At 45.4% G+C, this 24,777-nt stretch overlaps 1 protein-coding gene across 2 annotated transcripts in view; it reads left to right on the plus strand.

Annotated features, from left to right (window-relative positions):
• The first annotated feature begins 540 nt into the window (after window positions 1-540).
• ATXN7L2 (ataxin 7 like 2) overlaps window positions 541-24,777 on the plus strand; it is a 24,535-nt gene continuing 298 nt past the window's right edge. Inside the window, exons 1-10 of one of the 2 annotated variants that reach the window (XM_015412159.1) lie at window positions 541-679; window positions 4,826-4,894; window positions 7,372-7,476; window positions 9,584-9,788; window positions 11,919-12,211; window positions 13,510-13,592; window positions 14,597-14,841; window positions 15,126-15,318; window positions 16,003-16,124; window positions 22,193-23,066. In XM_015412159.1, coding sequence (XP_015267645.1) covers window positions 541-679; window positions 4,826-4,894; window positions 7,372-7,476; window positions 9,584-9,788; window positions 11,919-12,211; window positions 13,510-13,592; window positions 14,597-14,841; window positions 15,126-15,318; window positions 16,003-16,124; window positions 22,193-23,066 — 2,328 coding nt within the window. The remainder of the gene's footprint in view (window positions 680-4,825; window positions 4,895-7,371; window positions 7,477-9,583; window positions 9,789-11,918; window positions 12,212-13,509; window positions 13,593-14,596; window positions 14,842-15,125; window positions 15,319-16,002; window positions 16,125-22,192; window positions 23,067-24,777) is intronic. The other variant, XM_015412170.1, reaches the window with a different exon arrangement.

The raw sequence follows: 24,777 nt of genomic DNA on the forward strand, positions 1-24,777 counted from the left end.
TATCTGAAGAAGTGAGCAGTGACTCAGAAAAGCTCAGAACCTACGGTACCACAAATTGTGTTAGTCTTTAAGGAGCTAGTGGACTCAGGGGATTTCCAATAGAGAGCTGGTGTGGTGTAGTGGTTATATGTTGTACTAGGATCTGGATAAACCCAGGCCACCCTGCCATGGAAGCTTGATGGGTGACCTTGGGCCAGTCACATACTCTCAGCCTAACCTACCTCACAGGGTTGTTGGGAGGATAAAATGGAGGAGAGCAATGTAAGCCACTTCGAGTCCCCATGGGGGAGAAAGGCGAAGTATAAATAAATAAAATTAAAAATTAAATAAATCAAGTTTTTCTCCTTAACAGTGTTACTATTAAGCCAAAAGGGAAGGGGGGAAGAGAAGCTGGTACATGTCACTCTTCTCTTCTTTACACATGCGCGGAGTCAAAGCGCCGCTGATCCAAAGAACTACATTTCCCATGACGTACGACACAGGTCGCGCCTGCGCAAGGGGTTGCCGCCGGCGGGGTGGGCTGCGCGTTCTCGTGCGGTGATGGCGGTGCGTGGACGCGCGGCGGCGGTAGCAGCAGCAATGGCTGCTGTGGATCGGCGGCTGCCGAATCTCGATGACTTCGCGGGGCAGAGCTGGAGTGCTTGGGTGGAGAGAGCTGGGCCGCCCGCTGCCGAGACAGGTGAGCGCGCCTGCCCCACTCGTTGACTCGTAGACAGAGGGAGGTGGCGGGGAGAAGCAGGGGACACTCCGTCGCCGCTTGTGCCGCCGCCGCCGCCGTCGAGCCTCTTCCCTCGCTCTCCCCCCCCCTTCACCCCGCCGCCCCAAACAAAGGAGCCGCCGGGTCCTAGCGCCGCCGTGTTCTGTTCCCTGCCTGATAGATTCTTCCTTCTTCTCCTGCTAAATCATGTTCCTTAGGCTCTCCTGATGTAGCTAGGATACATACTCTGATCATCCTGAATATAGCTATGGTCTTGGCCTCCGGGAGAGTCTGTATATGTTCCTGTGGGGTTTTTTTTTAACTCCATTCTCTACTTGATCCCTTATCATAACATGAGCATCGTCTATTAAACCATACTTACCGGATCTTTGACATCCCTGAGTCTGCAGTCTTATTTATATATGCCAACTACATTTCTGTTAGCCGTCTCACAAGAATTCCTAAGGCTTGCGCTTTGACCTCATGTGATCCTTGAGTCCATGTTTTTTGTCTCCATTTCACCTGAGCATTCTTCCGTCGGTCTGCTCTCCATAAATCCACTTTTCAATTTCCTGTAAACAGTGTTAATAACATTCCATGCTTTGGAGACAATCATGACACTTGTAAGCCTTTCTGATATTCTGTGATTCTGTGGATCTCTTGAAATTCTCCTGATGATCTTTTCCAGGTGACACTTCTCTTCCCTAGATTCCAGATTTTCTTCCTGTGAAATTCCAGCTGTCTACAGCTCCCCACAGGTCTTGATCTTTAAATCCCGTCAGTTTTCTCAACCTGTTCCTTAGAAGTATTTCCAGTAATCCACTTTTGTTGCACCCACTTCCCCATCTGTGCTTCTCAGTTGGATTTCCTCTTCTGGAAGTTGCTCTATTTCCCTCAGAATCTTTGCTTAGGCCACTGAAACTGGTCCCCGCCCATCCATCTGCCTTACTGTGTTTCCTGCACCTTCTCTTCTGTCCTATATACCACGCTCTTTCTGCACTGTTGACCTGGCCATACTCCTCGCTTAGAATTTCTTATTGCCTCCTCTGAAGCTGCATTTCCTTGACTCCTTATGTCTTGATTCAGCATCTCCTTTCTCCTTTTTCTCTCTTCTGTGTTGTCACCTTGTGCCATTTATCCACGGTTACTAATTTACCTAGGGAGGGTGGATGTGGGTGAATATGGTGGATGTAAATGCTGGACCCTTGCAATTGTTCTAAGAATCCTTGAAATCACCCAGGAATACCTCCCGTGGAATGTTGGACTTTCTAGAGTGCCGCCTGACAGCAGACTCCAGAAGGGGCGGTGAGATACACGGAGCTGTCCCTGGTGATGCTTTTCGTATTGTTGAGCTTCTCCCTTCCCCCTCCATTATCTTCCCTTTGCACTTGATATAGTTAGTGCTTCATATGTTTCCTGATCTACTTACAGCTCCAGCAGAGTTTGCATAATGACTCCTGTGTTTTCAGGGATTTAGAAGGAGGCTGCACGTTTTCCTTTGCACACAGCTTCCTCTCGCTGCCTAAATGGCTAGTCTTATTTATTGGTTGCTTATCGATTTAGCATGCTAAAAGATATCAAAGGTGGGGAAAGCTCACCTAGTTCCAGCTGAATCCCCTCCCCTGACTGGTTATGCTTTGATATTTTTTTCCCTGTTAGGTTACTGAGAAATTAATTGCTTGTTATAGGTGTCAGTGCAAAAAAAATAAAAAGAGAGAGAGAATCAGCTATTTGGATTTGTGCCTTGTGTTTTGATGCTGAAACAGTTGGTGTATCGTAACAGGTACATCTTGTCTTTGTGAGGGCACCATGTGGTGTGAAATCTATTAGATGCAAGGGAGCATCTTGTCGTGGATAAAGCAGGAGAGTTAGGACTCTGGAGAGAGCCCCTTCATGCCTTATTTCCCCCTTTTAGAGCCTTTGCTGTGCATTGTAAGAAGCTTGTGGGCATCTTGGGAATGCCTGTGTGGTGCAAACAGATACCCAAGCGTAAAGAGTTAAGGGACAGACACAGGTATGCAGGGATTAGCCCCAAAACCTCTGTGTTTGATTTCTTGTGTACATTTTGGGATTGCATTGTCAGCTAGCTTTTTTCTAGGCATTGGCTTACAGACATGCACACACACAAAGCATAATAAGAAAAGGTCGCTACTGTAATGAAAAGCTTATAAATATTAACCTGTTTCCAGGGCAAGCTGGTTTTAGATCATGACACCATGGATAATTTGGCATCAGCAAGGGTTTGGTTTCAGGAGCTGAAAGTACAGCGAGTAGCCTTGGTTTAAGTTGGAATTGGCCAGTTCCATTGTGAAGTCCATCCTGGGGCCTCTGTTTAGAAGCTTTGTGTTGACAACTAGCAGAGCAGAAAAGCTGAGGCAGACGATGGGTGGAACAGAGAGCAAGCGAGCGAGCTGCCTTATCCCTTGTGTGCGAGTGAGTGTACAGGTGTGCACACATAATGCTGGTGGATTTGAATAAGTGAATACAACCCTCTGAAGCAAAAAGATGAGTTTTGAAGTGGTTACTCTCAAAAAGAGTTGAGAAAAACCATTTTTTTACCCTGTGGCCACATCTTTGTAATTTGCAGAGCAGACTGTGGATGGTGCTGTATGCGCCTGTCATTGTCTTCCGAACACCTCTTGATTGATACAGATTGGCAGAGTGATTCTGCTGAAGCAGCAGGTGGTGAGGTATGAGATTCAGCAAGTCCACTACTATATGTTTGCAAAACCTCTGCCATATTAGGAGGGCTGATTATTAGGGATCCTCATTCTCTTGACAACTTTAAGAAGTGTAACTCTAAAGCTATGAAAATGGGTTTCTAACATATTCCCCATTTATGCCTGAAGTTCACTGGGTGACCTTGGGCTAGTCATTCTCTCTCAACCAGTTCCTCTTCGCAGGGTTCAAAGTACCTTCCAAGGACCATGGCCCAGTTGAGAACCCACCACCACTACTTGGCCTGTATCCTGAATCGTTGCATTCTGCAGGCACTTCTCCCACTGCAAAACAGGGAATCACCTCAGGGGTCCTTGTGATAGCACAGAGGGCTCTGGTTCAGTCCCCCCCCCTTTCTGGTGGGAGGAGCTCTACACTGAGCCTGATAGCACAGAGGGCTCTGGTTCAATCCCCCCCCCTTCTGGTGGGAGGAGCTCTACACTGAGCCTTTTCTTGCATTCCTTTTTAACTCCATCAAAGCCACAGCAACTGAAAGGAGCACGACAGAATACAGCTGTGTTTTTGCCATGTGCCTCTCCCGTTGGGGATGAGAGGCTGTTTCTGATACCCCCTTGATGTTGTAGGGGCTTTTGAGGTGACTTCCTGGAGGATGTGGCACAGGAGGGGCTAGAACAGTGGTTCTTTTGCTCTCATTTTAGCTCCACTGGTGCCAGCGTGCTTAAAGGAGTATGGGAAAAATGGCACCCTGCTTTCTTGTGTAAAGTCCCTCTGAGGGGAGAGTAGGAGAGCTGTGAAATGAGGGCAAACAGGAAGGGCGATGGTGGCTCCCAATTCACCCTCTTCCTGGGGGCCCACAACTACCTGTAGCTATCCATGGTAAAGTTGTTGTGAGGGTAAAATAGAATAACTCTCTGTAATACATCCCCATGCACCACAACCTTCTTTGAATTAAGGGTGGAACAGAAATGTAATGGTAATATTACAATAATTTGCATAAAGCAGTAGGTTTTATATATGCTGTGTACATTGTTTTGAAGGGCTATAAGAGGAGGAGCCTCTGTCTTGATCTACAGATTTACTTCTTTTGCTCTTTCCTATTTTTTCCAGTGTGGCTGACTGATGGATCTTTTCAGTTCTGAGCTAAGATGTTTTGGGCATACCACTATCATGGTCGGTTTGGGGAAGGTGTGATATGCAGCCTGGATAGAAGCTTTCCCTGCCACTGAAATCTTAAGGATTTTTGGAGCCTATTTAGGCTGCAGTCCTTACTAGGGAGTAAGTTTTATTTCACTCAGTGGGAACTGTGTTTGAGTAAACATGCAGGCTGCAGTGGGAGAAAATGATTAATCTTGATGTGTCTAGATGTCATGGTTTCTTAGTAACTTTAGTGGATGATGAATCTGCCAAGGATTATTAGCGTTGCTGATTGGGACAATGTTTGTTTACTAGGGTCTGAGCAAGAAGAGAACAATAAGAATGGGAACAAGAAACTGGATGCAATGACTCTCATTAAAGAAGGTAAGTATGTGGACTGTACCTCTTGCTGTGCTTTGGAAAATGCTGCTCAGGTGTCAGAAACCCTTGCTTTGAACTGACTGCTCTGCTTCCGTGGAAGCTGTGCAGCTCTGAGAGCTTTATATCCATCAGTCTGGAGTGGCAAACAGTGGATCCGTGTACAGCAGGGGATCCTGAGATGATACCGTAACTGGCTTTTCATTTCCACTAAAGAGCTGGCTGTGCCTCTAGCCAGTCCATAGTGATGGCAAGTGATGGTCCTAGAGCAGTTTGTGGCATTAAGGTGACAAGCTATGCTTTCCCCATCCTCTGAAATTAGTCTGGGAGGGAAAAGCTAGACTACATAGAACAAACACTGAGAGCCGCAGTCTGTGCTTTAATACACAGTGGATGGGAGCAGAGGTGGATGTTATCTTTGAGGAATGGTGTTATATTCCTTTAAAGGAGCTAATAGCTGGACATGGGCCTTGTCATATCTTGGGGTGTAATGGAGGAGGGCTGCACATTAGGAAGTCAATTCAATGCCAGTCTCAGACTTGATTATACTATAGTATTCCATGACAAACCAGTTTGTGAACTAAGGGCTGCTGCTGTCAGGATCTTGTCCTGATGCTTGATGTAGTTCCCGGCAGCCTTTCCACAGACCAGAGATCTTAGTGGGATTTAGCAAGAGATTCAAGATGGCTCAGAGCTGTACAAGGTGCCTTCACAAGCCTTTGTTGCTTTGAAGATCCACCTGTTATGAAAGGTTCTGCCTCCGTGATTTTGTTGCTTGAAATCATGAAGTTGGAAGGATCCATGGGGTCATCCGCTTCCCACCTCATGCTGCCCCAAAGATTCATCTGCCCTGAGAATCCTTTGGACTTGCATAGAAACAGCTTGAGGTGATCCATGCAAATGATCCAAATTACCTGCTGCAGGGGTGGGCCAAGAAGAATGGTGATACCTTTCTGTTATGGAAGAAAATTCTTTCTTGACCTCAAATATCAGGTGATCAATCAGCCACTGAGTGCAAGTAAGATGCATTCACAAAGTCTTTCTGCAGAAATATGTATGGAATGCACCTTCAGGAAACACACTTAAATAAGGGCATACACTCCCTCCACTCCAACGTGTGTCTGAAGTTAATGGTTAGGGAAATTTGTACTTGGCCACTGTCCGAAGCTCTCTCTTTTTATGGCCATAGGAAAATCCCAGTTTTGGTTAGGGTGGAGGTACAGATGGGAGTCCTATTTGTGATAAAAGACAAAAATGGTTCCCTTCTGCAAGGTTATCCTGAAGTGGAGTCTTTCGTGGATTCCTGATTTAGATTTTTCATAGATCCAGTTTGGAATTCTAAAACTCTTCCCTTGGTCCCTTTCTGCTTCTTACCCAGAGGCCTTAGCACTGTGAGCTGTTTCTTGTCCTTTTGCGGTACTCGCAGCTCCCATTGCAGAGCTCCAAGATGAGTTGCTGCTGTTGCTTTGCTGCTCCCATCCTAATCAGTGAGACCCTCAGCTGGTCTGTGCAGGAGCGGAGTCTCCCCACCCCCACCCCTTCTCTCTGGCAACTCTCCTCCCCTGCCCTGCTGCCCTGTGCCTTTTCAGTGCCTCCCCAGCTTGTCTGTGACTCTTTGTTTTCCTTCTCTGCCCTCCCAGCTGTGCTAGGGGGTGGGGCTGCCTGCTGCCAGAGTTAGAGAGCTTATGACAGAGTGTGACTGTCCCATCACGCAAGGATAACCAATTGTTCTGTTACTTTCCCCCCCTTAAAATGTGAGGTTGTTTTGGGTCCTGACAGAAGTGCCCCACCTTGAACTAGTGTCCTGCATGTCGGAGGCTACATCATCCCTTTGTGGTTCTCTAATTGGTTGGCCGTTTGTGAAGATAAGTTTTGATTTTAGTAATGTGTAAAATATTATGAAGTTCTTTAAATGCGTAGCTCAGCATTAGAGCACTGGACTGCCAGTTAAGTAATTCCTGGTTCGGATCTGGGTACTCCGTTCCTATTCATTAAGTCTGAATATGGTCCGAGATTTGTTTCCTAGCGTCTCTGCCTGAAGGATCTTGGGTAGTAGCCAGAGCAAGGAATGCTCTCTGAGACAGACCAGTAGTCCAACTCAGTAAAAGTGACTGCTGATATTGTTCAAATGAACAACATTTTTTGCAACTGCTTCTCATTGATGTTGCATTTTTGCAAGGCAGGCAGATTAGTGGCAGCATTGCCAGTTTATGGATAAGAAGCTGAAACCAAGAACATGAGACTTGTCTCTGTAATCGTGGTAGAAATGCAACATGTGCTTCTTAGCTCAGTGTCCCATTCTGTGCCTTTAAAGCAAACAAGCAGACAAAAAGCTGTCCTGCTTCCAAAGATTTTGCCTTTTCACGTAGTCTTGGGCAAAATAAATGAGTGTTATTGAAGTGCATTCTTAGCTTGAAGAACTGACAAGGTGACATGCAGCTCTCTAGGCACTCTCTTATCACTCGTGTCTCTTGTCCTTTCAGACATGTCTATCTTTGGTCACTGCCCTGCTCATGATGAGTTCTACCTGGTGGTGTGTAACCACTGTGGCCAAGTGGTCAAACCTCAAGCCTTTCAGAAGCACTGCGGTAAGCATGCCAATTGAATTTCTGTGGCCTCTCAGGGAGAGCTGTGATTAGTGCTGCTTGCTGCTGCCTCAGGCACCTACCAGTGGGTGGTGCCTGTTTGAAAGGCCCTTTTCTGTTGTTCTCCTGCATATCAGGGGAAGGTCTTCTTTGCTTGAATCACATCTCAGTGTGTGTGAGAAAACTGCTGGGAGGGCAGCAGCCTGTGAGACAAAGGGGGGAAAAAGAACATGGTTGTGCTAGGGCTTCCTCCAATATTATGGCTTGCTACTGTTGTTTTGGGAATGAACATAAGAGAACCAGCTAGAAAACGGCAAAAACCTCATGTGAATGATGATACACGTGAACTACAGTGATGTGCATATCAAGGGGCCATAGCTCAGTGATAAATCACATGCTTTGCATGTAAAAATTCCAACTGAGTGCAGTCTCTGTTTGAAGGATCTTGGTAAGAGAACTGCAAAATAACATTTCCTGGTAACACAGAGAACCACAGCTTCACTATGCTAGTGCACCTGGCTCTGCGCCCCTCCCCCCTGTCCCCCCCCCCTATGATTATCTTTTCATTCAAACCTTACAAAGATCCCTCTGCTTGGCCATTTTCCTGTTGGTTTTGTACCTGCATTCTTGAAAGACAACTATCTAATGTAGGAAATACCCTTTAACTATCCTTTGCAATAATTTACCCCCATCCAAGCTCTTTTCCTATGGCCTGGTACCCTTGGAAAGAGTAGCCACGTCACCCAGATTAATGAAGTCCATTTCTATGCCATCAAAAGAGGAGGATGTTGAACAGGAAGCAAGAGGAGAGGAGGAGAGCTACACTTGGGTAGTTTCAGCAAATCACCTTGGACAAATCGTATCCTTTCCAGGAGAGTAGCTTAACATAAGAACATAACATAAGAACATAAGAGACGCCAATGTTAGATCAGGCCAAAGGCCCATCCAGTCCAACACTCTGTGTCACCCAGTGGCCAGAAATACCAGTGCCATCAGGAGGTCTACCAGTGGTGCCAGGACATTAGAAGCCCTCCCACTGTTGACCCCCCCTCCCAAACACCAAGAAGACAGAGCATCACTTGCTTGCTAGAACCATTGTGGAAGTTGTCTTTTGGCACACAGGTGTGAGTAGGTCAGGTGTATAATTTTGTTGTGCTTATGCGTTGGCTTTGTGACTCATGCCTTGACAGGGGATGGGAGCAGAATAGTATGAAGGCAACACATCTGTGTTGCTGGTAGTAGCAGCAGCAATGAGCAAATAGATTGTGGTTCCAGTGCTCTGGAAACTGGCCATGCACACATTATGGCCTTTGTGAATGAGGAGGTACATGAAAGAGTGGCTCCTCCGCTGTCTTCTAGCTCTGATAACAACCTTTTGGGATAGTGCCCAGCAGATACCTCTTTGTGGAGTGCTGTACTGTACAGTTTTAGAAATGGTTAGGTTTTTAAAAAAAGAGATTTAGTAAATTGAATTTAGACTGTTTTGTGGAATTAGGAGATTCAAAGTTCCATTTTGGGTATGACCAAGTAGAGTTTAAATGGAAATTGGGAAGGGAAGAAAGTGAGTCTGGTATGACAGACTCTGCCAAGAACATGGCACAAGCAGCTATCCCACAAAGCTTTGCATATGAAGCCTAGTAGGAGAGATCTAGAATTCTGTTTCCAAAAATATCAAAATCCCTTGGCTCCTAAGACTAGAACATCATATACACAACTTTGAATGTCTTTGCATGCATTGGTTTGGTTTGACAGGCATGCTTTGTTCCAGAAACACAATCTGGCTTTGGGGTGTAGAATCTGGGTTAGAAGTGAATCAGCAGTGGGGTGGGGGGTGAGGTGGTGTTTCAGTATTTTGTCTGTGACCACTTAAGGAGGCTTAGAAGTCACAGAACATCTGTGACTGGTAGGATCTATAGAAACAAAATGATTGGGGGTGGAGAGGGAATTGTGGTCAAAGAAGAAAGACCTTCCTTGGTTATTGTGGTGCTACTGAATTCTGCACTCTAGGGTATTTCCTATCATTTGAAATAAGATTGCTACCATACAGATTCTGTGCACTGACTAGCTTATATTGGTATCTGTGGTAACTGTATCTTTAATTCTCGCACAGAGAGACGACATGGACCTCTCAGCAAACTTTATAACCGGATGCAGGCCTCTTCCAATTTGCAGAAGTGCCACACAATCAATGGGCGAACCCTTGCCAGTGGAGGTCATGGATCTTCCAAATCCTGGAGGGAGAAATCCCAGAGTTCCTTCAGTCAAGGCCAGCACCCACCTGAGAGGTCAGACAAGATGCCCAAGGACAACCTCTGGTAAGGGGGGCTGAGTTAGTGAAGTACCTCCCTGAGTTGAGCTAAGGATATCCCACACAGTCCAGTGGGAAGAATGCCACCGTGTCCTGACTGCTGAGGGTGTGTGGAGAATGTAATCTTTGGTTTCTTGTGGTGCGGTTGGGAATCTTCTTATGATTCTAGCAACTGCACATGTGTTGTACTTTGCTTTGTGGCTTCTGTATAGAAATATAGCTACTAAACTTACCCCTAGATTGTACCCAGCCTACTTCTAAGCTTGGTTTTAAGTAATTTATAACATAGTGCTTATATTTTTATTTGCCATTACCTAAGTGGGCCTTCCTGTTACCATGAGGCTACTGGTTTTGAACAATTTTAAGATGTTTTGATGCTGGCAGTTAATCTCATTATTATGTGGATTAAAATAGCAAAAACAGAAAAGTGCAATACAAATTTAAAACGGCATTGGATACAGGAAACTCTTAAAATCTTGAAACAGTTACCATAAAAGCAAAGAAATACTTTTAAAAACATGGGATAAAACAATCTGATAAACTAATAAACTCCACAGTGGAGGGGGGAATCTAAAGTGTCTGGGGGAATAAAAACGTCTTTGCATGCCCTCTAAAACCTTGTACGTTCAGTGTCTGGCAAGCTTCGTTAGAGAGGGAGATCAAGAGCTTGGTGCCACTACAGAAAAGGCCTTGCCTTTCTGTAACCTTTTTCTGTTTGACCCTCCAAATCAGAGAAAAACTGGAGAAGCTATTTTAATTAAGATGAAAGCACTAGTGGCAAGATCCTATAGCCTATTTGTTAGGTCCATAAGGATGGGTGGCCACTACCTTGAGGGCAAGCCTGGTTTATATGCTGCAAGAAAGGTCAGTCAGACTGACTCTGTTTATGCCCACTAATAGGATATGCTCATTCTGCTGCTGGAAGGTGGGCATTCTGCTGGTGGTAGCTGAATCTGGACTAGCAGCCTGTTGGCCTAGGGGAAGAATGGTGGGTTATAGCCCTCCCACTTGTACCAGTTCTGTCTCCTTGTTCTCCCTGTTCATTCTTCCCTGGTTCTTTCTGTTAACATGCTGGCTGAGGCCACAGTTTTGGAACTTTTACTGATGTTCCTACAGATGTTGTTACTAGGGTGGAGCAGGCCAGTTCTGCTCACCAGGTTGTCCAAGGAGTCTTTGTGCTGAAACCTGCAAATACACTTAGTCATCAACAGAAGTATAGTGTCCAGATCACGTGAAGTGATGGTACCACTTTACTCTGCTCTCTGGTTAGACCTCACCTAGAGTATTGTGTTCAGTTTTGGGCACCACAATTTAAGAAGGATATAGACAATCTGGAACATGTCCAGAGGAGGGCAATGAAGATGGTGAGTGGTCTGGAGACTAAGTCCTGTGAGGAAAGGTTGAAGGAGCTGGGTATGTTTAGCCTGCAGAGAAGACGACTGAGAGGTGATATGATAACCATCTTCAAGTACTTGAAGGGCTGTCAAATAGAGTACAGAGTTGTTTTCTGTTGCCCCAGAAGGTCGGACCAGAACCAGTGGGTTGAAATTAAATCAGAAGAGTTTTCAGCTAAACATTAGGAAGAACTTCCTGACTGTTAGAGCAGTTCCTCAGTGGAACAGGCTTCCTCCGGAGGTGGTGGGCTCTCTTCCTTTGGAGGTTTTTGAACAGACGCTAGATGGCCATCTGACAGCAATGCGTTTTCTGTGAACTTAGGCAGATCATGAGAGGAAGGGCAGGAAGGGTTGCCTCAGTGCTTAGTTCTTGTGGCCCTTTCTTACATGCCCAGGGAAATTCTGATTGCCATTTTGGGGTCAGGATTTTTCTTCAGGCTGGTTTGGCTGGAGATCCTGGAGTTTTTTTGTCATCTCCTGGGCGTGGAACAGTGGTCATTGGGCGTGTGGAGGGGAAGGTATTTGTGAATTTCCTGCCTTGTGCAGGGAGTTGGACTAGATGACCCTGGAGGTCCCTTCCAACTCTATGATTCTGTGATCCTTTCTGAGACCTCCAGGGTACTTTATGAAACAGAATTCAGTAGTAAAGCAATGTAGGAGTGTCATCATCCGTTAAAGTGGGAGACCATAATCTCACAGTATTTCTGATTTATGGGTCTTCTCTCTTCCCTCTTTCTCCCCAGCTTGTTTGTGCCTGTTGTGAACCTAGAGAAGATCTCCAGCCTTCCAAAGCCAGATGGAGATGGAATCAAGGCCTCCCCAAAGCCCTCTGACTTTGCTATCTCCAGACAGTCTTCTGCCAGCTCAAAAGAGGCTGTGGGCAAATCTTCTCTAGCAGCATCACCAAAAGAACCTGTAGTGCCAGCCAAGGCAGGTGGCAACTCCATTGTTCCTGCAGATGGCTTGAGCAGGAAGTTGGAGAACCCTCCTACCTTGGGGGAGAAGGAGCATGTGAAGTCTCTGAAGAAGATGCCACGTGAGTCTTCTCTTCCTTGTCTTCCTTGTGGCTGGAAGCAGTGAGGGATGTAGGGAAGACAACAGTAGTTGGTTGCTGGTTTCTCTTTCATAATGGTACCTCTCCAGCTTTGGCATCATAAGGATGAATCCTGCTTTGGTAACCCTTCTGCACATGGCATAGGCTTGGATCCTAAAACTTGCTTGTGCTGCTGCCTCCTTTTCAGTGGTGGAGGAGGAACTCTGGTGCTAGAAGCTTCTGTTTGTGCAAGGCCAGCCTCTTTCAGTGAGCCAAAAAGCACCTAGCCCCAGTGGAAATGCTGTACTGAGGAGAACCGCCTCCCTCATGGACAAAGAGGACCAAATACAGTTATGGTCCAAGTCATAGTAATCTTCTTCAGATTGTCCAAAGGGGTAGGGATCTAGCACTGTACTGCCAGGAACCCAGAATAAGGCTTTATTTGAGAGAATCCCCAGATTTCTATCTGAAGTACAGGCTAAAACACTGCTGTATCTCCAGGGCAAAGGTTTGTGAGGTGCCCAAACTCATTGTCCTTGGGCATATTTATGATCGGTGTCCCCTGTGGGCAAGAATCCTGAACCACTTGATACATTATAGGAGGAGAGAGCCTGAGGCAAACCAAAGCTTGCCAGTTTTGGTAGTCACTTCCCAGATGTTTTCACCAGCTTTCTCACTGGCTTCCTTAACAAAGGGGAAGCCGGCAAACCTCTCAGTCAATGAGGAATTGAGAAGGGTCCTGGCAAGCCACCATGTCAAGGCCCACCATCACACAAGCAGACATTTGTCAGGTTTATGCACTAGGCTGGAGAGGGAGTGGGGGAGACTAGTTTTGCGCATTGGTTTGTGGGGGGAGGGATGGGGGTGGCTAAAAGGAATGCAGGGACCAGGCTTGGCTTGAGAATCTCAGCTTCAAGAAGAAAGAGAGTCCAGAGGAAGCATAGGTGGTGACTTGGAGGTGATGTTTATTTAAGCTCTCTGCCTCCTCCCTGTTCCACACAGTAAACTGGTTGCATTTGTAGGCCAGAAGAAGAATGGCACCAAAGCCTTGGTGGCAGTTTATAGAGTCTAAACTCCATGTAAGCTGCCCCCATTATATAAACATAAAGTGAGAAAATAAATTGGTCAGATCATTTGCCTAAGTGCAGATTGTTTGCATAGGTACCTGTTCTGTTGTTCTGATAGCAAGAATCGACACTTACTGAAATTTAGAATTTTTTGAGAAAGGGCTAGCTTCCTGAAGGAAATTGAGGCACTGAGGCATGTGTGCTGAACTCTGTTTTTCTTTGTTGTTCCCACAGGGAAAGAATGTGACCTAAACAGGCAGTGTGGGGTAATGAACCCTGAAACCAAGAAGATTTGCACACGGTTACTGACCTGCAAGGTATGGTGATGCATATGACTCTCCTTTCTGTAGAAATCGGGGAAGACCGGGGTAAGACAAAGACAAGCTCCTTGCCCATTTCTATAGACCTGGCCTTAAAGTTTCCCCCCCTTTTAAACCAGTCCCACTTCTCTGCTCTTAACAGTAGCCTGGCATACAAAAATGTAGGTGGGGTAAAGCTTTGATTACCTAGCTGTCTCCACGCTAGGAAAACCTTAATCCATTGGGAAGTTTTCTTGTGCCAGCCCCAGTAAAATAGGAGCTGCACATGAGCAGCACCATGCTTTTGCACAGCTGCCACTCATTTCAGTGGCACTTGCGCAGAAGGTCTTCCTGGGGGATTGGGCCCCTCATTGCTTTGAGAAAGGAGACCAAGCATCCTCTTGTGGCGGTTAATGACGTGGAGCCCCAAGCAAATCTGAGGCAGTGGCTTTAGTTAGCTTTTTGTTTTATAGCCAGCAGTGCCTCACACAGAAAAATGAACAGTAGGAGCGGGGTTTTTTTTCTCTGTTCCAGACATTCAGGAGGATGTTCCCACCCAAGGCGAAAGACAAACAAGTGTTAGTTGTTTGGTAGCTTATTGGTTTAGGACACAAGCCCTTGGTGGGGGTGGGTTCCAGGAATCACAAATTAGAATAACACTTAATTCCACAGTGTACATTGCCTGCAGCCATTGCAAATAAAGTGGACTTTCTGATAACCAGATTTACATCCTTCTAAGTTTATTGAAGTCAGTGGACTTAGAAGGGTGCAGCTCTGCTTAGGACTGCACTGTGTGTTTTCATGTGAGGAATTCTTTACTCGAAAGCACCCCTATGCAAAAATCACATATCATAGCTGGTACTATTACAAGGCTTGAAAATGAACTCTCTCTCTCTGAAGGGGTCAGTTTTGCAGTGCGGTCCATGTATGCATGACTTTGTCTTTTACAATTTTGTGGAGAACAGTGCTTCACAGGTTTGTCAGCTGATGGCTCTAACCGTTCCCTCCTGCCTGTGCTCCAGATCCATTCTGTGCATCAGCGGCGTGAGGTGCAAGGGCGTGCCAAGGATTTTGATGTCTTGGTAGCTGAGCTGAAGGCCAATGCCAGGAAAGGCGAGTACCCCAAAGAGAAGAGCCCAGTCAGGAAGGAATCGGCTGTTGAACGGCTCTCACAGGACTCCCTTTCATTGTCGCAGGCGTCGCTGGTCCTGCCCAGCACTTCTCCTTGCCGAGTGAAGCAGTCTTACTCCCACTGTGCACTTTCCAGGTATAGAAACAGAGATCTTCCCAGGTAAAGGGATGAGAGAAAGTTGTCTTTGCAGAGTTCCTTTCACAGTTGAATCACACCTGCCTGGAAGAGCCCGCTCTGCTACAGCTGTGAACAATGCCTCCAAGGAGGCAAAGTTTATTTGATAATCTTGCAGGAGTTGGACTCCTCCCAAAGTGACACAATATAGTATATGTTTCCTAGCAGGGAGCCAACAGTGTCTCTATTAACATTTCAGGACATTCTGCCCTTGGAGAAGTCACTCCTCTCTCTGTTGCTCTTAGGTCAAGGGTATCCTCTGAAAGTGACCTTGATGACCTGCCTGCCACCTCTGGTGAAGTTGACCATGGGCTCTACCCTTTCCCAACACCCAAAGGCACTGGTCGGGTGTCAAGTGAGGAGAGTGAGGATGACACAGCAGAGGATTCCCGCAAGCTGGATTGCCATTATGCAATGCGGGCACCACGTCCCCAAGCGGTAAGTAACAGACTGAGGCATGTACTGGCCTGTAAACCCATTCCATCACTCCCCTGAGAGTAGACACTTGGCTCAAATATTGCAAGACAAATCCTGGACACTTGAACATAAATAGCTGCCTTCCACTGAATCAGACCCTTCGTCCCGCTAGCCTAGGATTGTCTACTGTGAATGGCGGAAGCCATACTACCCGAAATCCTTTAACGGGATATGTCAAGGATTGGCTCAGTGGAAAAGAACAGTAGGTGATAGGAAGTGCCTCTGCCTGAGACCTCGGAGAGCCTCTGCCAATCTATCTCCAGCATCTCCCGTTGAAAAAGAACCAGACAGTCACAGTAGGTGATAGGAAGTGCCTCTGCTTGAGACCTCGGAGAGCCTCTGCCAATCTGAATAGATGATACTGACCTTGATGGACTGATGATCTGAGTCAGTATGAGGCAGCTTCCTGAGTGTTCATGTGTGAGCCTGGGACCTTATGCATGCAAAGCACGCGTGTTTCTTTGCCATTGAGCTATACGTCCTAATTCATCTTTTTGTGTTTGTATTCTATAGATTTTTGTCTTCTGTTGTTTGTAAACTGGGAGAGATGAAGTGTATAGAATGAACCTCTTCCATAAGTTGCAGGACATGCTGTTTGCATGAATTTTATGCATCTATTTTTTTTTCTTCCTCCCCTGCCCCCAGTTCTGCACCTTTGGAAGCAGGTTAGTGAGCCCCGGGTGTTACGTGTTTAGCCGACGTCTGGATCGGTTCTGCTCAGCGCTCAGTTCCATGTTGGAGAGGCATCTCAGCTCTCACATGTGGAAGTAAGTTATTCTAGGTGGAAAACAGAATACCTTCTCTTATATAACCTGGGGGTATGTTAAGGCACTTGTGCACAATGGCATGGTTGTATGTATGTGTGTGTATACTAGCAATATTTTTGCGCAAAGGAAGAAGTCATTCCAGGATCACACACCTCTCTGCAGTCTCAAATGCCTGTTAAAACACATCTTGACTTCACAGCACCTGCTTCTGTTCTGTGCTTGTGTTTGCCTGGAGGAGAGAATATGAACTCCAGAAACACTATGGGCTTGTGTATACATTGTTTTACATCTTGGTTTCTGTACCAGGAAGTAACTCCTTCACTGGAGGGTTCACAAAGCAACCATTTCTGTTCAAAAGAAACCTAGAAATATTCCCTGAACCTCCTCTCTCTCTCCCCATGCCTTGCTCTCCCCCCCCCCCCCCCGCTATTCTAGCTGTTTTTCTTCTTCCAAACAGTGTCATCTTATTGCTGATCCTTAGCCATCGGGGATCACATTGCCAACATGAAGCCAATCAGATTTGGCTATGTGACAATGTCATGAAGCTGATTTCAAACTAGGGCAATGTCCTCTCTGAAAGGGTGTTGGGGGAGGGCAGCCACACTAGAAATAGTTTTACCTCCCCCCCCCACCACAAGTGGAGTGTAGATCTCAAAAAATGTTCTTCAAATGTTGTGTCTTCCCTTCCCCTCATTCCCCTGCTTCTGCTCAGCCATACTCCTTATCTGTAGATGGCTGCAAGCCTGCTTCTGAGTGGTGGCAGGAGAAGTGAGAGACTGTCAGGGGCAACCAACCAGTAGTATGATGTGGAAACAGATGGCAGCAACCCTGGGAGAAATGCCACATAGACAGAATGTGTGCCTAAGTACCAGGTCCAGGAGAATTTCTTGGGAGTCTTTCCACCCGGGTAGACATATAAAGAAAATCACTAAGCTTTTAATGAAACCATTAATTTATATTATCCTAGATACTGTGTAGATCAACAAAACAAAAATGTATCCCCCATTAGCTGAAGATGCAGTTAGAAGAAGAAGAAGAAGAAGAAGAAGAGGAAGAGGAAGAGGAGGAGGAGGAAGAGGAGGAAGAGGAAGAAGAAGAGGAAGAGGAAGAAGAAGAGGAAGAAGAGGAAGAAGAGGAGGAAGAAGAAGAAGAGGAGATTGGATTTATAGCCCGCCCTTCACTTGGAGTCTCAGAGCGGCTTACAAACTCCTTTCCCTTCCCCTCCCCACAACAGACACCCTGTGAGGTGGGTGGGGCTGAGAGAACTCTGACACAAACTGCTCTTTCAGGAACAGCTGTGCCAGAGCTTGTGACTGACCCAAGGTCACATCAGCAGGTGCAAGTGGAGGAGTGGGGAATCAAACCCGGTTCTCCCAGATTAGAGTCCGCACCCTTAACCACTACACCAAACTGGCTCTCTTTAGTTAAACATATTTAGTATGATTGCTATAAAATACAGCTGCTTTAAAGAAAACCGGTTAGGTACTTTTGGTTTACATTTGTCTGCTGAGCATTTCCGCGGATGCGTGTTTTTGCCCTGTTTATTTAGGAATACTGTTCTTTTTGTTTGTAGCTCTACATTTTGAGAAATACAGAATTCCTTTCATTTCACCAAATACACACGGACCCTAATTTTGCCACATGCTTTTCAGTCTTTTTTTTTAGCCCCCACCCCCCACCCGGGGATTTTTTATTGCATTTTCTATAAACTACAACGAAATTTGGGAAGAGATCTACAAACTATAGGAGAAAGTAAAGAAAACCACTAAAAACCCAAGAGATGGTGATCATACATAATGCTTATAAAATTAGCTTCTAGCTTAAAATTCGATTAAAGTTCATTGGATGTGGTCAACCATGGTCTTTGTACTGAAAATTAAAGCAATCTATTACACCTGCGCATCTGCCTTAAAAAAGCAATTTAAGAAATGGTTAATAATCATTATAAAGAACTCTTTACTTCCATTGTAAAGATGAAAGTGTTTTGGAGCAGGGGTAATACTAATCCTTTTTACTGAAGATACATGAAACTTTATATACACTTTTGAGTACTAAGCTTTGTCAGTAACATTAAGTTTTAGTTTGCAACCCTAGGGAGAGTTTCCTGGGAGTAAGCCCCACTGAATAATATGGGACTTCTCAGTAGACCTGTTTAGGATTGCTCCCGTTAAGTTTTTAATAGGATAATCCCCAAGGACAACAGTGAGTGTGAGCAAATTGGATCCTCCTAAATGCTCCGATACAGAAGGAGATATTCCAAGATTTAGACTAAAGGGCTGCTGTTGTCTGGTCTCTGCTGTTATGATTCATAGGCAGGAATTGTTCTGAATAAATATGAAAATGCTGGATTTATAGTCTTTGGAAATTAGAGATGTAAAAAAATCCCTGCAGCCAAGGGAGCAGCAATACAAAACATCCTTAACATTTCTTTGTTTAACAGTTCTTCCAGATGATCAGTGAAGTACCTTCTACTTTTTGTGTGATATTCCCACAAATCCATTTCATTGCTGATATTCTCTTCAAAAAAGTTGAGGGGCAGTATGAAAAATAGCCTTGTGGTGGGGTACATACCTTTGTTCACAAGTGTCACCCATTTTTTAAAAGGCTGGCTGGAACAAACCAGTACAAGAAAGAAATGGGAAGTGTGTCGTTTCTAGAACAAATGGGGGAAGGACCCCAGAGCCTTATGTTTCCATTGTTTCCTTCTTGTCCATCTTTTATAATATGCTCGATTGTGTGTCCCTTATTTTATTGTTCTTAGGTTTTATACCACTCTTCTAATATATAAAATACTTTAAATAAGATTTTAAAACTTCATGATTAAGAAGCATCCCTTATTTTGGGAAACATGCAGTGGGTGTTCTTATTTCAGATCTTTAAAAATGTCCCTTTGATCTGGCAACTGTACTTGCTTTTCTCAGGCTGTAGATGTCAAAAAAACTACCTTTCCCAGAGGAAATGTCAATTATCCTTTCACCACCTCTTTTCAAAACATAACAAGGAAAGAGGAGTGTGCTCTACCTGTGTTAAGAGAAGGCACAGTGAAGATATAAATGAGACAGGGAAAAAATTAAAAAGGAAGTTCATGAAATGCCAGGTGTGGTTGCTAGCAGCACTAGCCTTGCAGGTGTTTTCTCTCTCACATTTTTGATACCTAATCCTGCTCTGCTGTGCTATGATACTCAAGCCCTCAAGAAGTTTTTAAAATGTGTTTAGAATATTACCAGCAGCTTTGGCTTGGAAATTGAAGGAGCCTTTATTATCCTGAGCAATTGAAATTTGTCACTTTCCCAATCACATTCCATGCTGGAGCCACTAAAGCAATGGAAGTGACAAAACAGTGCATATTTTGAGCACAAGGAATGCAATATCTCTTGAGTGGGAATGAGGCCTTCAGAAGAGCCACCTGGATCCTTTGCTGCCACTGAAGAACCCACTAAGCATTTATTGTGCAGAAAAAAAAGCCTGAAAAGGCTCTAAAAGCCCATGTGTATAGTACATATATACAGAGGTTGAGAGGGGACACGATTGCTCTCTCTAAGTATCTGAAGGGCTGTCACTTAGAGGAGGGCAGGAAGTGGTTCCTGTTGGCAGCAGAGGATGGGACTCACAACAATGGGTTTAAATTAAGGGTGGGAGGGGTACCGGCTGGATCTTAGGGAAAACTTTTTTTACAGTAAGAGTTGTGTAACAGTGGAATCAGCTTCCTAGGGAGGTGTTGAGCTCTCCCTCACTGGCAGTCTTTAAACAACAGCTGGACAAACACTTTTCAGAGATGCTCTAGGCTGATCCTGCATTGAGCAGGGGGTTGGACTAGATGGCCTGTATGGCCCTTTCCAACTCTATGATTCTATGTGTATATATACACACACACACGCACTCCCTTCAAGAAAACATTGGGGCTTGTTAAGTTGTTCATATGGTAGGAGTATTTCATGTAGTACATTGTTATTCTACAGCTTTGTTGTCAATCACCACAAACCTTTGGCATTAGAAACGTTTTATTTGTTCAATTAACCTTTTAGTCCCTTCTATCTTCAGGGACTTTCAGTCCCAAATTCTCCAGTAGGTGGTGCTGGAATGCAGGGTTTGGTAATGAATTGTGGTGTGGACAAGAACTTCCATCTGAGCAAACCAAAAAACAAAAAAATACCCGCTTTTGGTCTGACAGAGATGATGGGTGTCTGTGCATTTGCAGGCATTCATTGTTTCAAAGGCTTTTGGGAATTGTTTTTATTTCAGTAAAGCTAATATAATTCTTCCTCCCAAACCTCCACATTTATAACATGGTTTTAATATATGGGGAGCTGCGGTGGCTCAGTGGTTAAGATGCCGAACTGCAGGCTGGAAGGTCGGTAGTTCAGCAGTTCGAGACCCGAGTGCCACATGATGGAGTGAGCTCCCGTCTCTGGTTCCAAAACGTCCAACTCCTGCCAACCTAGCAGTTAAAAAGCAAGAAAATGCAAGTAGATAAATAGGTACCGCTTTGGTGGGAAGGTAACAGCATTCCGTGCGCCTTGGTGTCTAGTCATGCCGGCCACATGACCACAGAAATGTCTTCGGACAGCGCTGGCTCTTTGGCTTGGAAACGGAGATGAGCACCGCAACCCTAAAGTCAGATTCGACTGGCTTTCAAGCAAGGGAAACATTTACCTTTTAATATATGACAATTTTTCAACCAAGGGTACTGGATTAAACTAACCACTCATTCAGTGATCTTTATCAGACTGTGCATTTCAGCCATTTCCAAATCTTTAATTCACTATTTAACTGTTAGATCAGACAAAGCTTTTCAACATTGGTAGCTGGCCTTGGCTGGGAGGGCGGGGTAAAAATCCAATAAATAAATAAATATCGATACCAGAATATCAGACTATATTCCTGCACTTGTAGGTTCATAACCCTGTGTTGTTCATCCTCAAACAATCAGAAATAAGGTAATAGCTTGGAATTTCAATCTCTGCCTCATTTATAGAAAAACTCTGACAATTAGATTTTGGTATTGGGGCAGTACAGCTGTTAAAGATTTTTTAAAAAAATACTTTGCTGTTTTGTGGGGCAGTATACCACTGGAAACAGTTTGCATTGAGCTTCTTTTGAGGAAGCAGACCAATAAAAATTACAAAATAGTTATGAATCTTAGCCAGAATAGCTTTCTCTAGGGTCACTTAACACATGGGTTGTGTGCCCTGCCTTGTTTGCCCTCTCTTGCTATTGAGAAGCAAGATTTTTTATGCTTCCCTACAGCATTGTGGTGCTTCTGTGCACCTCCCTGATTTCTCTTGTCTTATCCTTTGCTGTGGCATTTTGAAAATGTTTCATGCAAAGCCAGGGTGGCATCCATGTAATCAGAAAACACTGGATCTTCCAAAAAACTCACATATTGGCACCATTTTCTCTGGCTCAGTTTCCCATGGTAGCTATCCCTTCTCCCCTGCAACTTGAGGGCTTTTTTAAAAAAAAAAACAACCCCAGCAATTAGCATATTGTTATAGTGGTATAGCCCAATAATTGCTGTATCCTTTTCTGTGAATTCACAGCTTTCATTTTTAAAAATTACCTCTGTATCACCTTTTGTTGTGGACATATAAAGGGAAAGGCATATCTCTACAATGAAAGAGGCTGTAATCTTACTTTTAAAAAATGAAGCTGGAAATTCAGAGAACCTGATCAGCAGGTTGTAATAATGCTATGTGAACTGTCAATTTAAAAGCCCTCTCCCAGTGACATGGGGAGGAGCCACCATGGAGGAATGGAGCAGGGAGAATGTGAGGGAACCTGGCATTTGAAAGCCCCGTTGCTGCTCATCCCCTTGTGGAAAACACCAAGGTCTTATGCCCATAGTAACATGTAAGGGCTGCTGTTAGTCTTTTGAAATTTGCAGAACACTGGAGGGGGTAGAATTATTTTTTTACTCTGATGCCGTCTTCCATTCTGAAAAATCAAGAGGGTTGTTGGGGGCTTGGCTGGGATTAGCACTGGGGCAAAGGAGACTGACAAGTGAGAGTTCAAATAATTTAAAGAGATCAGCTCCACTTTTTTCTTTCTTTCTTTCTTTACCTAACCAGAAGGATCCCTCCGGCTGCTGATCACCAGCTGCTCTCCACTCCATCACCTGTGCTCCTGGGCTTCTCTACATCCAGCACTTACCAGAACAGCAGCTCCTCTCTGGTTTGCAGCCTTCCCCACAGTCTCCCAGGCAGGACCTCTGTGTCCTCTGCAGCTTCAGCGACAGTGGCATCTAGGGAGAGCCGCACTCACCACAGTATGAACTATGCAGTTGGGTCACCCCACGTGGCAGCTGCCTGCAGCCAGTCAGACTGCATGGGTGGGAGCCAGTCCATTACCTCCCCGCTCCCAGCCAACACCCCGTCCCCATCTTTCAGCAAGTTGCCTTTGACCAAGGCCAGTAAGTCCTCCAAAGCCAAGGAGCTGGCTGGCAACATGGAGCCAGAGGCTGTGGCCCGGAAGCGCAAGCAATCTTCCGGGGGCCCTGCTAGCCCACCATATAAACAGACCTGTTTTCTGGATTTGGGCAAAAGCAAGGCAACCAGCTGCCCAGTCTCCCACCCCTCTGCAAAGGCCAAGCCATCTGGGATCTCTTCCTCCACCCTGTCCCTCAACGGAACAGTCTCTGTGGGTGCCAGAATCAAGAGGGTGAGCCATCTAGACTGCAGGGCTCCCAGCCATGTGCCGGTCAAAGCTTCACAGCTGGAGAACCGGGGGTCCTCGCTGAATGGTCCCAAAGCATTGCAGGCCAACTGCATCTCCGATGAGGAGGCCAAGAGACGCAAGAATACGGCCACCTACTGTAGGCCAGTGAAGGCCAAGCACGCCCCCTCTCCCTTGCCTTCCCCTTCCTCACCTGACTTGGGTGGCTCTATCAGAAGGAAGAAGCCAGTGGTCTCCTTGGGCTTTGAGGAGAAGCAGAACACAATGAAGGTAAGCGCCTGGCACATCCTGAGCGAGTGGCCCCTCCGCCCTTTCCTCCTCTCCTCCAGGGAGCCTTGCTGGCACAGTGCTGAGTTAAGGCTGGGCACTCCAGGGTCCTTACCTTGCAGAAAATGCTCCCCAAATGTTTTAATATGGTGTAGTCTATAAGAGGAGTTTCAGACATCAAGAGAGCAAAGCTGGAATACTGTTCAGTAAAAAGTGTTCAAATGGGGTAATTTTATCTCAGCTGCACTTTCACAGCAGGTATGCAGAGCGGTGCAGCAAAAGGGGAACACAATGGAAACCTCATCCCACACTATTGTTGGTCACAGTTTCCAGAGCTATATAACTTTTACCAATACTGCCAGTCAGCTCAATCTTGAATGGATTGGTTTTTGACATGCACCAATTTTAAGGTGGGGCTATGAGAGTTTAATGGCTTGTTGTTTTTTCTTTTTTGAGCTGCTTTAGTCATGGTATGAGTTGGTAATGAGAAAAGCAAAACAAGATATTAAAGGTGGTCCCTCTTCCTAGCAAATGAGTGGTAGCTTTTGCTTATTAAATTGCATTGCTTATGTTAACTGCCCATACTGTTCCATAGCAAAGCTGTCTGAGTGCTTATCTGGCATGTTTCATTAATACATATGCCCCCAAACTGAGATTTTTGCAATATGCAGATTTATTTTACATTTTAATCAGTCCGTTTAAAAGCAGAGGCACTCTTAAAAACCATGCCGTTGATGGGCAGCCTGCCTTTTAGCAGGCCTGGGGGCTACTGAGGTTCCATGTAATAAAATTCACGGGGTAGTAAGTGAGATATGAGCTGGTGTCTCCACCTCTCCCTTCTGCTCCTTTAGTCGTAGAGAGTGCTTGGCCTCTGCTAAGATTCCTATCCTTTTCCTGACAGAGGCTCTTGCCTTTCATTAGCTGCATCACAAGCAGAAATTCAGCAGGTGCAGCTCTTTCCTGGTATGAAGATGGCAACAGGAAAAACCTTGGCCTCCACTCAAAGGCACAGAGCCTTTGTTCAGGGGGGAAGGCAGCAATTTTGGCTGAGCATTCTTTAAGACTGAGGAGCAGACATGTTGGGGCTGTGCTAATTATATTGGGGATAGCTGGGTTCTGCTCAGAGAGGAAGTTGTGGAGAGCAAAGCCACATGCAACCAATTAAGAATCCACTCCTAGGATGGTAGAGGAGCTGCGGTGGCTCAAGTGGTTAAGACACTGAACTGCAGGCTGTGGAAGGTCGGTAGTTCAGCAGTTCGAGACCCGGGTGCCGCATGACGGAGTGAGCTCCCATCTCTAGTTCCAGCTCTTGCCAACCTAGCAGTTCGAAAGCAAGAAATTGCAAGTAGATAAATAGGGACCACTTCAGTGGGAAGGTAACAGCGTTCCGTGCGCCTTTGTGTTTAGTCATGCCGGCCACATGACCACGGAAACGTCTTTGGACAGCGCTGGTTCTTCGGCTTTGAAACGGAGATGAGCACCGCAACCCTAGAGTCGGATTCAACTGGCTTTCGAGCAAGGGAACCTTTACCTTTACCTTTTTTAAGGTGCTACTGGCCTCTTGCTCTTTTCTACTGGGAATATCCAATTTGTGTTTGCATGTGAACCTTTACAAAGGTATTTCACATTTGTTTTGTTTATTAAAGGATGATTTATATGCTGCCACTCTGAAATGCCCAAGGCAGTTCACAGCATAATAATAAAAAGTTTCCAT

This window comes from Gekko japonicus, unplaced genomic scaffold (assembly GCF_001447785.1).
Source record: "Gekko japonicus isolate JY-2015 unplaced genomic scaffold, Gekko_japonicus_V1.1 scaffold697, whole genome shotgun sequence".
NCBI classification, from domain to species: Eukaryota; Metazoa; Chordata; class Lepidosauria; order Squamata; family Gekkonidae; genus Gekko; species Gekko japonicus.